The sequence below is a fragment of the Mesoplodon mirus genome, assembly GCF_964341445.2.
Source record: "Mesoplodon mirus genome assembly, chromosome: 15".
In the NCBI taxonomy this organism is placed as follows: Eukaryota; Metazoa; Chordata; class Mammalia; order Artiodactyla; family Ziphiidae; genus Mesoplodon; species Mesoplodon mirus.
This window is the reverse complement of record NC_138991.1, coordinates 65,803,930-65,817,583: the sequence shown is the minus strand read 5'-3', so window position 1 is coordinate 65,817,583 and position 13,654 is coordinate 65,803,930. Positions and strand designations below refer to the sequence as shown.

Genomic DNA, 13,654 nt, shown 5'->3' with positions numbered 1-13,654 from the left:
TAAGCCGCACGGGAGCCTCACTCGCACACACATGCCCCTGCGTTCATGCACTTAAACACACACGCTCGTACCCACTCACACTCATGCTCGCCCACGTGTTCCTTTACCCACACCTGTTTACACAGACTCACATACACACACCTCTGCATATACACACTGTAACACTTCCATGCTCACTCTCACCCATTTACACACGTGCACACAACCACTGATGCACACTCAGTCGCACTCGCACCGAAGGCAGGATCAGAGCAGTGACCTCCTCCCGGGGACCCTGTGCTCCCCACCCGCTGAAGCCCTGCTCCCCCAACAGGCACTCCCAGGCCAGGCTGGAACCCCCGGAACAGAGGCGCAGAGACGGCGGCACCATTTCCGGCGACCACTGTGCTCCTTCCTCTTTCAGGGCTCCCCCACCAGCCCTGTGGGCCCATCCCTGCACTCCCTGAGTCGAACACAAAATGGCCCATCTGCTCTAGGCTGAGGCTGCTGTCGGGAGTTTTCCAGCATTCCTCTCCCTCTCTCCTGACATTGCAGGAGTCGGTGGGGCACAATCACCAGAGAAAGACCCGGGAATGGGGGAGGGGGTGCCAATAGCAGGGCAGGGCTGACCAGGAGCTGTGAGTGGTGGAGGGGCACAGAATTCCCCTGTAGGGAGCAGAACTGGGACCATGGGTGTCCTAAGGACCCTTCCGCTGGGAGCCAGAATACTGAGGCACATGAGGCCCAGCCCCTCCAGCTTTGGAGGGCCCACAAGTGTGTCTTCACAGGCCCTTTGCTGGTCTGGGACCAGGAGGCAGTGGTCCTCTCTAAACAGAGGTGCTGCCACGGTCAGGTCAGCAAGCTATGCCCAGGGTATGACCGCAGACAAAGCCCTGGTCCTTGGCTACACAGAAAGTAGACAAATTGAGGTGGCAGCCAACTCACATTTGGCCCTGGAGCCTGGGAAAGGGACAGAATCCTCCGACTGTCTCGTCATCCATACCACAGGACAGAGTGGTGCCTGCACACTCCGGGTCATTTATGAACTCAGGTGTATCAACACAATTCCTAGGCAGAGGGAGACAATGGAAGCTTTGGAGGGGCTACAGGAGGACTCCTTCACTGGGGGGTGGGGTGGTGACTACAAGTGCCTTGGGGACACAAGGCAAGAAGAAGGCTGAAGGCTGCCCAGTGCCGATGCTCAGGGCTCTGGCTGCCCACACTGCCACCCCTCCCATGCCAGGCTCTCACCCACAGAAAGGACAGTCTCTCCATGTCTGGTATTCTCGACCCCCGCCAGGAATAAGCATGCCCCGTCCACCTGGACGCTCAGCCTGGGCTGGCAGGGCCAGCGGCAGTGGTATCATCTCTGGAGTCCAGGGCCTGGGCTCACCTCCAAAGCTTGCCATGGCCAGGCATCCAGTGCTGCCAGGTCTCCTGCAGTGGGTGCTGCAGGGTACCCAGGCCCCCTCCACGACCCAGACACTCATTCCCAGCTGTCAGGAGCACAGCCGTAGCTGGCTCACAGCTGAGACAGGTGCCCATCCCCCAGTCCCCCCCACCTCAACCCCTGCCCCATCAGGAGTCACCTTCAGTGAATGAGAGCTGCCTTGCCCCAAGTAACACCCCCTCCCCAGAGAGGGTGGTCTCTGTGTCCAGTCACAGGTAAGTGGCTTCCCCCGGGGTCATTCGTTCAGGTTACCTCCAAAGGACCCTCTCAGCTCCAGTGGGACCCCCAGCAGCCTCTGTTGCAAACCCTTGCCCCTCACAGGTGTGGCTCCCAAGTACACCCTGGCAGGCAAACCCAGTAATCCCCAGGTTCTCAGCCCACCGAGCCTCCTGAGCGAGGACCCGGGTATCAGAAGGACAGTATGAGCAGAGGCCTGGACCCAGTCCACAGGGACACGTGCGTGCACATACATGTGCTCACACCTGGCCCACTGCCCTGTGTTCTGGTGGAGGAGGGCCTGACACGGAAACCCAGCTCCCTGTCCCTCTTTTTCCTTTTCCCAGGCCCTGGAAATAGAAATCAGCTGCAACTGCCCAGCACGTGTGCAGGTGACTGGGGATGGGCAGGTATCTGGAGCAGCCCCTGACTACACTTCACTCTAGGACCTGAGGGGGTGGCAGTCCTGACCACCGAGAGGAATCCCCACCAGCCACTCTGGAATCAGCTCAGCAGGCCAGCCTGAGCTTTGGGGGGCCTGAATGGGCCTGGGACCAGCCCCTGGCTATTTGGGGAAGAGGCAGAAGTGGGCCAGACCAGCCAGAGCCTGAAGTCACTGTCTATTTGAGGCAGCTGCCCCTCCCCATGTCTTGGGGCCTGGCAAGGGGGGCCCCTAAGTACCTGGCCTCAGGGCCCGGCAGCACAGCCCCAGGAAGGGAAGATGCAGCCCACAGCTGCTCGCTCTGCCCAAGGAGCCTCCGAGCCCCCAGGACCCGTCATCTGCAGAGGGCCCCAGAGGCCGCCCTGCTGAGATGTCACCCCCCCCCCAGAAGGTGCTGCCCCTTTCACCGTGTTAGCTGTCCCTACACAGAGAGAAGGACAGTGAACAGTGTGCTGGGTAGGAACAGTGCTGGCCTCTGTGGCTGGTGGAGCCGCTGTCCTTTCTCTCAAGGCTCCAGGGTCTGACGGCTCCTCCAGAGGCCATGGCTGGCCTGGCAGGGCACAGAGCAACTCACCCCAGTACTGGCCCCTTTCAAAGCATTGAGGGTGTCCTCACCTTCATCCTCCACTGACATCCTCCAAAGAGCCTCTCCCAGCCCAGAAGCAGGGCGCTCTGGGGATGAGAAGAGAAGGCCCCAGGCCCCTCCTCCCACCGAGACCACCCTCTTACCCCCAGCCTGCCTGCCCTGTAGGCCACAGTGGGAATGCTCAGCCCACCACTTCCAGCCTGTCGTGGAGCCTCAGACCACAAACCAGGAAGTGGGGGGGTGGGGGGAAGCGGGGGCAGAGGTTGTGCAAGGCCCTGCACTCAGGCTGGAACATCTGGAGAAGGGGTTGCTGGCTCCAGCCCTGCCTCCTCCTCCTGGGCTGTCCTCCAAGCCTCTCCTTCCTCATCTTCAAGTTGGGAAAAAGACGCCCCTCTGGGAATGCGTGGACTCCCCGTGATTTCTACAAGGACCATGCACTATCTGTGAAATCAAAATGAAAATGAATACAAATCCGCACCCACCCTGCCCCTGCCCCCACCAGGGGGACTGGCCCAACTGTAGCCTCAGTTTCCCTCCCAGAGCGGGGAGAGGGGGAAGGGAGGAGGGAAGGGAGGCTGGGCACACAGGAAGACAGGAGGGGGAGTCATTGTTCGGGCAGAATGGCTGCAGCGGGTAAGGAGGAAAGGGGTGGGAGTCACATCCAGGCCCGCCTCACAAGCACTCATTGACGGCACACTGCCCACCCCCGGAAGGAAGCGGCACAAAGTGCCACAGACAGCTGGGTGGCTTCCAGCAGGCAGCTGAAAAGGCTGCTGCCCCGCCCTCCGCAGGAAGTCCTGGTTGGGGCCCTGGGGGGAGCGGGGAGTACAGCTGGGCCTGGGCCTGGGCTGGAGTTGAGCTCCTGGGCTGGTCCAAGGAGGAGGAGTAGGAGTTGGAGATCAGGGTTCTCCCAGCTGGACTTGCCCTGAGTCCAGGTGCCACACTCGCTCATCCCAGGGCCCCAGTCACGTGGCCCGTCCAGCACCTCCCCCCCGCCCCCACACACACACCATCCTTTGCCCAACTGTTCTCCAAGGCCCCATGGGTACCCCTCACAGGGCCAGGGTGACACAAGTCAGACAGCTCAGGACATGGTCCAGGGCAGGGGCGTTCTCCCTGCTGCCCCAAAGGGCAGTGGCATACCTCACACTGCCCCCAGCCACTGCCCTGCAGGAGGGGTGTTCGTGGGTCCCCACAGCCCTCCTGCTCGCCTCAGCCTCTTCAGGAGGCTGGCCATGCTCCAGCAGGCCCACCCCCGGACTTGGGCGGGCTCCTCTCAGCATCCTTCGGTGGTGGGAAGGGTGGGGGCCCCACTGCAGACACAGAATCCCAGGACCCATCCATATTGTGATGGGAGTGGTGGTGCTTCCAGAAAGGCCTGGGTCCACTTCCAGGACAAAGTCTTCCTGGCACACTCCCCCGCCCTATCTGTCCCCTCCACCCAAATGCTCCGCAGTTATGGAGGAAGTAATTCCCCTCCGCAGTCCCAAGGACCAGGGGCTCCGACACCACCTCCCTCACGCACACTCCACGCGCACCCCACCGAACCATCTGGGGCACCTCCAAACCACTACACCCCCAGACGAGGCCCCTCTAGGGCCCAGTCAAGGTTCACAGGGACCAAGCCTCTTTCTTGGTGGTCTGACCACCAGCTGAAGGTCACCAGGTGGAGTGAGCGCTGCGGCTGCGGCGGCACCAGGGTGCAAGTGGGGCGGGGGGCATGTCACTGGGAGGGGCGCGGGGCGGAGGGCTCCCCTCCACCCCAGCTGCCTGCTCCCCCTGCTCACACCACAACTGTCCCAGCAGCCACGGGCCTTTGTCCCGGATGGGAGGTAGGGCGCAGGGCAGGGGCGACAGCGGGGAACTCCGGTCGCTAGCCCGGCCCCTCCCCCGGGGCGGATCCGCGCCTGCGCCCGCCCCCTCCCCCCGCCGGGCTTCCGTCCTTCTCAGCGCAGGCGCCGGCTCCAGCCCCGGACCGGGCGGCGCTTCCGGGTGGGCGGTGGGGTTCGCTCCGCGGCGGGCTGGGCTGCGCGCCGGCAGGTACCAGCTTCGAGATCCCTGACGGAACCGCCGGTTGCCCGCGCGCCGCGGGGCCCAGGTGAGTGCGCGCCCAGGTGAGCGTGCTCCTCGCCGGACGCACGGCCGAAGGACTGGCTCGGGGGCGGACCCCCCCCGGAGTCGCCTCGCCACCGCAGTGAGCCCTGAGTGGGAGCCAGTAATGTGCGCACGGTCCGCCCCTAGGCGTCTGCAGTTCCCAGACGAGCGCCTGGCGGGGTTGGGCCGGCTCGGCTGCTCCACTTGCCAGAAACAAAGCCGAAGCCCGGCCCGAGGTCGCCAGTGAGGTCTGGGAGGAGCGCCCGCCACCGGTGTCCTGGTTACGTGCTGGGCGCTCAGCCTGGCTCAGACGCCCCCTGCCCCGGGCCCGCCTGCCGCAGAAATGACCATAGCGTTGCCTCGAGGGGCCACTTCCCCACACTCCTCCCTTCAGTGTCTGTCCCAGACGGACAAATGCTCTCCCTTTACTTACTAACCCACTGTTTGCCCAGGTTTTGATGGAGGGCTGGCGGGTCTCTTGGGTGCCCCCATCCAGGCTGCTGTTTTCTGCCCTCCACTGGCTGGGCCCAGCCTGGGAAGAGACCCTTGTCCCCAGGTTTTGCGTTTCTTCCTAACATTGGTGAGCGCTCGCTGTACCCAGACAAGTGCTTACCCGGCTTCTCATTTTATTCTCAGAACCTTCTTGTGTGACAACGTTGGTTCTCTTTCTGCAGATGAAACAGAGGCACAGACACCTTAGGTCACTTTCTTGGGCAGTGGTCACTCTTGGGTGCAACGGCAGGGTCGCCCCACTCTTCAGCCTGAGGCTCTGAGGCAGGTTCAAATCCTAGGTCTGCAGAGGGGGAGCCAAGGCCTCTCTGAGCCTCAGTCCCAGGGCATCTGCATGAGCCGACCCCCACCGCCCAGGGTGGGTCAGGGCAGAGACCCAGCGCCACCCCAGAGCCTCGGGGCAGGCCGGGGGCCAAACCTGGGCGGAGAACAGGGGCCGCAGCGTCCTGGAGTCAGCAGACACGGTCATATCAACATCCATTCTCAGCAGGCTGGCGGCTCCGGACAACACTTACGTTAAAAATAATGGGTCTGTCACAAGCCAGGGAGGTACGGGAATCAGCCCCTGAGGAGGGTGTTTCCAGGCCCCAGTGCTCACCTGCTGCTCCTTTCCTTGGAGAGCAGCTGGTCCCAGAACGCCAAGGGTGTGTGGTCAGGTTTCCCAGGCCCTGTGGCAGCAGGTGGGAGGCAGACTGTGCGCCGGTCTCGGCAGGTCCTCCTCATTCCTCACACCTCACTTTTGCTTCACTTATCCTTATTCTGACATCCTGGGTCATGAGACAGAGGACAGCTGGGGCCTCATTGGGGGTCACACCCTGAGCGCTTGGGATGGGGCCAAGTAGACAGTCTGCCTGGTGCTCACCCATGTGCGTGTGTCAGGCCTTCTGGGCCATTCTAGGAGGGGTCTGGCACAGTGGGAGCCCTGCCAGCATTGGGGAGGGGTGTGGATGACACAGTGACCCACAATCCGTTCCTCGGCCAGGCCCCACTGAGGTCACAGCTGTTTTAAAATTCCTGGTTAGGGGCAGGTGCAAAGGGAAGGGTTCCAGAAAGAAGCTCAGAAGTTCATTTGGAGACCACGTGATGAGTGGCAATCAGGGGGTAGCAGCCCTCCTGTCCCAGGCTTGGGTGCCACTGTCCCCTCCCCAGGCCCTGCAGCCCTTTGCCACTCCTGCTTGTGGATGGCACGTGCAGCAGAGTGGCTACCAGTCACTGCTGCCACCAGCCTGCCTTCACGTGCCATCATTTCCCAAGTCCTCCTGGGTCCCAGCACAGGGCTGAGCATGCTAGGTATGGCTCAGGTATGGCATTCTGTTTGCACAGGCTGGTTGCCCTCTTTTTGCACATGAGGAGACAGGCAGGCAGTTGAATGAGTCCTTGAGCTCCTGACTTCACTGCACAACCATCTGTCCTCTCCTGTTCAGACCCTTTATCTTGTCCTTTCCCGTTTCAGCTTTCCTGAAGAATGGGGCAAAAAAAGCAGCGACTGTTGGAGGCCAAGCGGCATCAGAGCCCGCCAGAGGGGACCCGGACAGCTTCCCCCAAGCAGCCCCGCTTGGGGCCACCCACGACCCTCGGCCCCCAGCGCAGCATCTATTTCTCAAGCCTAAAGGGCCGCCCTGCTCGCCTGGGATCAGAGTTTTTCGACCAGCCCGCAGTCCCCCTGGCACGGGCATTTCTGGGACAGGTAATGGAAATGTAGCGGCGTGGCCTCTGCTGAAGGGTCATCACCGTGCAGCGTCTGTGGGCCCCAGCCCTCTCCCCGCTGGGCTCATGTCCCTGACTTGGCCCTGCGTGGCCGCATGCAGTCAGCCGCTTTGCCCACATTTGCTCCTGGGTAGCTCCACCTCAGTCATCTGGGGCAGCCTCTGGGTCCAGGGTCAGCTGGGAAGAATGCAGAGGTTGTTAGGGGTGGCTGCCTGCTCTGGGCAGTGAGGACGGGGCAGCTACAACATTAGCCTTCCCCCTGGGGCTGTGGGAGCATTACCCCTGGTCCACCTGGGATTGCCCTCAGGGCAGGTTTCTTACAAGGATCACGGTCAGCGCTGGCACCTCTGTCTGTGAGGGGCTGCTTTTGCCTGCCCCGTCCGCTGACGCAGTCAGTGCCCCTGCTGGAGCTTGTCTTATGTGTGTAGCAGCTTTAGACACATGGCAGCTGAGGCCATGGCCTACGGGCTGCCCAGCATCAGGATTGTCTTGATGAAGGACAGCCTCCTTCTCCCCACAGTGGCTCACAGTGCCAGAGCTGGCTTCCCAGCAGCCCCTGCAGCTCCAAGTCCTGGGGTGGGAAGCAGGACCGCCCAGGGCCCTTGGGGGTGGAGCCCGTCACCATGTTGTGTGTACATGGCATGTGCCACAGCAGAAGAGTTCGGGCCACATCCGTCTGGAGCACCATCTGGCTAGGCCTGGCTTTCTGGTCCTCCTGGAGGTTCCATGGCTACCCTGTGTCCTTTAGTGAGCCTACTTTTAGGTTAAAATGGCCAAGGAGAGTCAGTTTCTGTGGCTAATAGAAAATTGGTACCAGGAACAGATCCTAAAATGTGAGCTAGTGGAATGTGACCTAAAGTGTGACCTCACTGAGAAGCGACCAGAGTCTGTTCCCATGAGGATGCTTTCAGCTGCAAGGGCCAGAAGGTCCTTGTAAAAGCACCTTAAGTCAGAAGAGGTTATGATCTCATGTAAAAGGGCACATGGGGCAGGTGGGCCCCGCATCAGGTAGAGGGCCCAAGGGCCTCAGTGTGTCACAGTCTCCCCCTAGGCTCCCCTAGGCTCGCGTCACGCCTGTTTGAGCCCGAGGGTAGACAGGGCGATGTCCAGCAGAGAAGGGAGGGTCTCACCCTGTATGTGCCTTTGGTTAGGGAAGAGAGCCTTTTTCATTACTCCTCAGTGGACGTCCTCACAGACCTCTTGACCAGCCTTGGTCATGCACTCATCCTTAAGCAGGTCACTGCAAGGAGCAATGAGTTGCCATGACAACCCAGACCACTCTTGTATCACCCTCTCGGCTGAGAAGGGTCTTGCCTCTCTCGGGACCCTCCACCAGCAAGGAGGAGATGCTTATAATGGGGGTGAGGGGCAACCACCATCTGCTATCTGGAAATGATATCAGTGAAATTCAGGACAGGAAAGAAGACAGTGAGGAAAGGGCTGTGGGAGGCTCCTCCCCAGGCCCCATGGAGGTGTCAGGCTGACAGGGAATGCTCCCTCTCATCTCCTGGGAAGATGGGAGGGAGGCCTCATCTGAGGAGCTCTGGCCAAGCTCACCTGTGCACACATAAGGGGATTTGTGGGCTTTGTCTCCAGGAACGCTTCCTCTAACCCTTACCCCCGAGTGCAGCCTCCAGCACACCCCTCCCTGCCCCCACGACACTCACCCTGGCCACAGACACATTGAGCTCCGTGGGCTAAGGCATGGTGGCCTGGCCATCCAACTTGCCTAAGGCTCTGGCCTAAGGACAAGGCAGGTGCTAGGGACAGCCCTGGTGAGGTGGCTGGCCCCTGAAACTCCACTGTGAACCCTGGTTGAGTCAGACCTGGGGCTCCGGACACTGGGCATGACTGCTGGCCATTCCTGGGGCCGTACCATGGTGACACGTGGCGAAGCGCAGAGGGGCTCCAGGCGGGGGAGGACTCAGCTCCTGGGGTACTCAGCGCTCCGCAGGCCCTGCCTGGCTCTCCTGTGGCCTACTCTGTTCTCCTAGGTGCTCTGCTGGCCTGAGAGCACCCACCCCTCTGGGGACAGCCCCTGACAACTGCCCCCTGCCCTGTCCTCGGCTGGCCCCTCTGTCCCCTCCTGTACCCACCCTGCCCAGGGTGCTGTCCGAGGCAACCATCGCCAGGCTTGCCTTCCTGGCCTCCTGCCTCCGCTGACCCACTCCTTGTGGAGCTCATTACCCCCAGGGCCGTGGGCCAGGCCTGGGGCACTGCTGGGCAGCTGATCCTGCTGCTTTCAGAGTTGGCTGGGTGGGGGCTGAGTGTGACGGTCCTTTGCAGTTAGTCCAGGGGGAGGGGGCTCCACAGGCTCTGGAGTCCGAGGCAGGGCCCTGTGCCCTTCACACTGCTCGGCCCCAGGCTAAGCTTTAAGTCCAAGGGGACCCTGCTGAGAGGAAGTGCGAGAATTCACTAGTGCTGGTGCCCAGCCCAGCCCTGGCCGGCCTGAGATGGCTTCACCCTGTGGACAGGACACTTGGTGAGCAGGGCCTGTGGTCCAGTGGTCCAGCAGGATGGAGGGGATGGTGGGGAAGAGCCAGCTGTACCTGGGTGTCCTGTACCTGTACACCCTGAGCTGGGGAGATGAGCCCAGGCTGTGGACTGTCAGGGTAGAGCAAACCCGGCTCCTTCCTATGCTGAACAGGTCTTGGTCCGACGGCTGGATGATGGCACAGAGCTCCGTGGCCGCGTCGTGGAGACTGAGGCATACTTGGGGCCAGAGGATGAAGCTGCGCATTCGAAGGGTGGCCGGCAGACCCCCCGCAACCGCGGCATGTTCATGAAGCCAGGGACGCTGTATGTGTACCTCATCTATGGCATGTACTTCTGCATGAATGTCTCCAGCCAAGGTGAGCGGTGCTGGGGCTTGGGGAAGCAGGAGGCCTGGGCAGAGCCCGCTCAGCTGGCAGACCCCGGGAGGACCAGGTTGGCTAGATGATTGAGCAAGGGGTTCCCTTGCTAGGCTAGGTGAGGGCTTCAGGAGCTTTGGCTGCACGGATGGCGGTTAGAGGTGCCAGGGGCCCCACAGAATAGAGGTCACGGGTTGACTTGAACACCGAGCACCTGGGTTCACGAGCCCACCGCTGGCCCCAGAGCTCAGCGCTGGTGTCACTGCCAGCCCAGAGAGGACTCGGGAGGGGCTGACGCGGGGAAACAAGAGTGAGATCGATTTGGGGTGAGCTGGGCTCAGGCAGGAGCCTCGCCAGGCGGCCAGTTATGGGGTCTGGGTCAGTTGTTCTCAACTGGGGATGATTCTGCCACCCTGGGGAACATGAGGCAATGTCTGGAGACATTTTTGGTCATCACATCTGTGGGGATGCTCCTGGCCTCTAGTGGGTGGAGGCCAGGGAGGATGCTCAACAGTTCACAGTGCACAGGATGGCCAACTCCACAGAATCACGGCCCCAAAGGTCAGTGGTGCCGATGGGAGAGATGCTGGTCTAAAGCTCCTGGAAGGGTCCACACACCTTGGGGGACCCACTGGGTCTTTCGTGGGTAGGCAGCTGTGTTTTCTGAGTGGTCTGTGCTGGGAGGGAAGCGCCCAGCACCGTCTTGCCAGAGCTGCTGCTGACCAGCAGCGGCGGGTGGGGTGGGGTGGGGTGGGGGGTGGTCTGCCCAGCCCACTCTGGCTAGCCAGTCCTAGTGTCCATCTGCCTAGCCTCCTGCCACTGTCGCAAGATGAATGAAGGCTCAAGGACAGTAAGGGGCTGCCGGTCACACACGTGGAAGGATTCCATTAACGTGTGAGTTGTGATTGCCCAGAATAGACAGCTGGGGATGCCTGATGCCAGAGCCACAGGGCCAGAGGACACAGGGAATCCACGACTGGCCCTGTGCCCAGCAGAAGGCAGGTGCTGTGTGAAACTGAGCGACAGGGACTGCCCCCGAGGGCCCTGTTATCAAGCGCAGAGCTTACTCCGGTCGCTGAGCTTTTCTTTGGCGTTAGAACCAACCCCTCACGTGAGAGGAGACTGCACTTGGACAAGGGGCTGCAGTCAGTGAGGAAAGGGAGGAGCCCAAGTTTCTGCGGGTACAGTGGACAGAGCAGATGTGGGAGATGGTGTGTTACTTTCTGGTTACGTGACCAGGATGCCCCAGGAACGTCGAGGTTAGGGGAGCAGAAAACCACATGGGTACAGACAAGGCCAAGGGTCATCCAGGTGGAGTGAGGGAGAGGTGCAGCTGAGACAGTCCTTGCCTGTGGGGTGGAGGCCGTGCAGAGACTGGGACTTGGGGCTGCACGGTTGGTGCAGGCAGATGGGGTTGGCGGGGGGTGATGGGGAGGCCTGGTGCGACGAGCTAGGGGTGTCCTGTCCGTCAGGAGTCTGGACTCAGGTGCATCCCAGGAGAGGAGGGGTCAGCTACTCCTCCAGACCTGTCTGCAGGTGGTACCCACTACGCTCAGGATGGAACCAGAGGGAGCTTTGAGGCCAGTGAGGGGAGCGGCCCAGGAATCACAGAGGGACTAAAACTCAAGGCTTTAGGTGCCCTTGGGCACATTCTGAAGTGCTTTGAAAGCTGGCTGGTTAAGGGGCATCTGGTCGCACACACCCCCACACTTGCTGGCTGTGCAGGAGGCTAGTACCTGGGTGCTGATGGGAAGGCCTGTGTGGCTGAGGCCTGAGAGAGGGACTGGCCTGGCCACACCTCAGGCTGAGCCCCTCAGACTCCCAGCTAGCGAGTGGGCTGAGAGTCAGGGGAGTAGGTGTCCCAGGACAGTGGCCTTGCTGGAGGGTCAGGGCGCCTCTTTCCAGGGCGCAGGGAGTAATCACTGTCCCCAGCCAGGAATCCAAAGGGGTCTGGACAGATGTGTCTTCTCGAGGGAATCCCTGGGCCTGGGCGTTTGTTTGCCGTCCCACAAGTGGCCTGGACTGCTTGGGGAGGGGACCCCACGGAGGTGGGGGGCTATGTCGGTACCTCCTGCTCTGTCAGTTTCCGCACTGGGTCCTGGGGTGGGGCTCACCTGCGTCCTGTGCACACTGGTGGCTGCTCCAAGCCAGGCTTCCAGCTTCCCCAACAGCCAGTGGGGGAGATGGTTGGGGGACCCTGGGATTTTCTTTGCTGACCTCACAGAGGGAGCCAGGGAGCTCCATGCCTCCCCAGCTGGTGCCCGTAAGAGGCACAGGTGCCTTGTGGGTGCAGGTGTGCAGGAGGGGGAGGCAGGCAGAGGGTCTGGACGGTGAGTGAGCACAGGTGTCACCCCCAAAGCTTTGGTCACGCCTTGGGTAGCGGGGCGACAGCCTGGGAGGCTTCATCTCTTCCACAGGGGATGGGGCATGTGTCCTGCTACGAGCGCTGGAGCCCCTGGGGGGCCTGGAGGCCATGCGGCAGCTTCGCCACACCCTCCGCAAAGGCGTTGCTGGACGAGCCCTCAAAGACCTTGAGCTCTGCAACGGTCCCTCCAAGCTGTGCCAGGCCCTGGCCATCGACAAGAGCTTCGACCAGCGGGACCTGGCCACAGACGAGGCTGTGTGGCTGGAGCGGGGCCCCCTGGGGCCCAGTGAGCCATCTGTGGTGGCAGCAACCCGAGTGGGCGTAGGCAGCGCAGGAGAGTGGGCCCTGAAGCCCCTGCGCTTCTATGTGCAGGGCAGCCCCTGGGTCAGTGTGGCAGACAGAGCGGCCGAGCGGGACGCACAGGCCAGAGCAAAGGCCAGCGGGGATGAGGATTTTTAATTGTTTAAAAATGAAATAAATGCTGTGTTTATAGAAAACAGTGTCATTTGTGTCTCGGCCGGAGCCCCCGTCGGTGGCCAGCTAGTCTCTGTGGGAGGACCCAGGGCCAGCAGGTGCACTTCCTCCTCAGGCCTGAGGCAGCCGTGTGTGGGGAGCACTGGTGCAGACACCACCACCACCCCACCCCCACAAGGGGAAGCTAAGACAGCTGCGGGACACCGTTAGCCCAGGTCCCTGTGCCTCAGGTGGCATGGGGGTGACCCCTTGGCCATGGCCTCCTGGTGGCTAACACAGGACTGTGGTGGGGGGAGGGGCTGGGCCAGGCACCGGCAAGCTGGGGGGAAGGGTGCCTGCAGGCGGCCAGTGCTGGCCAGCCATACAGGCCAGGCCAGGCCCTTGGACCTGAAGCTCTGGACCGCCCAGGCCCAGGGAACACGGGAGGGGGGGCGGGGCTCTGAGAGAAATAAGGGCCAAGTTGGTGTGGGCAGCATGCAAGCCTCACTCAGAGGCATGAGTCCTGGATGCTCTCCCAGCTCGAGCCTCACCTTCTCAGCTCAGAGCCCCTGAGGCTGTTTCCAGGACTGGAGGCGGGTTAGGATGTGGAGAGCAGGGGCCCCATGGGGAGGGAAGGAGCCTGGGGTGGGGGAGGCTCCCTCCGGTGCCCCAGCTCAGGTGAGCAGGGCCTGGAAGACAGTGATGACCGGATCCTCATGGGTGGTCACCACCAGGACACTGCGGAACTTGTCCACGAGCGCAAGCAGCTGGGAGCGCCGCGTGTTCTCGTTGTACATGATCTCCTCCAGGTGGTGGCGGCCGCGGAAGTAGTGCAGGAGCCTGGGGGGTGGGGGGTGGGCATGAGCACAACTACGGAGCTGGCGGGAAGCAGGGGGGGTCCTCAGGCCCCTGCCCCAAGCAGTGCCCTGGACCCGCTGCCCACCGTAGCCCCTGAAATGTCACCCCGCCTCAGTGCCCTGACGGAGGTGAGGGCAGTGCA

The 13,654-nt window shown here is 62.0% G+C and overlaps 2 protein-coding genes across 4 annotated transcripts in view; one reads left to right on the top strand and one right to left on the bottom strand.

Moving 5' to 3' along the window:
* Positions 1-4,607: 4,607 nt before the first annotated feature.
* MPG (N-methylpurine DNA glycosylase) lies at positions 4,608-12,698 on the top strand. Its single transcript, XM_082644723.1, has 4 exons — positions 4,608-4,771; positions 6,731-6,964; positions 9,632-9,836; positions 12,254-12,698. Exons 2-4 carry the CDS (start codon positions 6,743-6,745, stop codon positions 12,658-12,660), a joined length of 834 nt encoding a protein of 277 aa, XP_082500849.1. The 5' UTR covers positions 4,608-4,771; positions 6,731-6,742; the 3' UTR covers positions 12,661-12,698.
* NPRL3 (NPR3 like, GATOR1 complex subunit) overlaps positions 12,643-13,654 on the bottom strand; it is a 32,950-nt gene continuing 31,938 nt past the window's right edge. For all 3 annotated transcript variants that reach the window (XM_082644720.1, XM_082644722.1, XM_082644721.1), the window contains one exon: positions 12,643-13,494. In XM_082644720.1, coding sequence (XP_082500846.1) covers positions 13,329-13,494 — 166 coding nt within the window. In that variant the 3' untranslated portion in view covers positions 12,643-13,328. The remainder of the gene's footprint in view (positions 13,495-13,654) is intronic.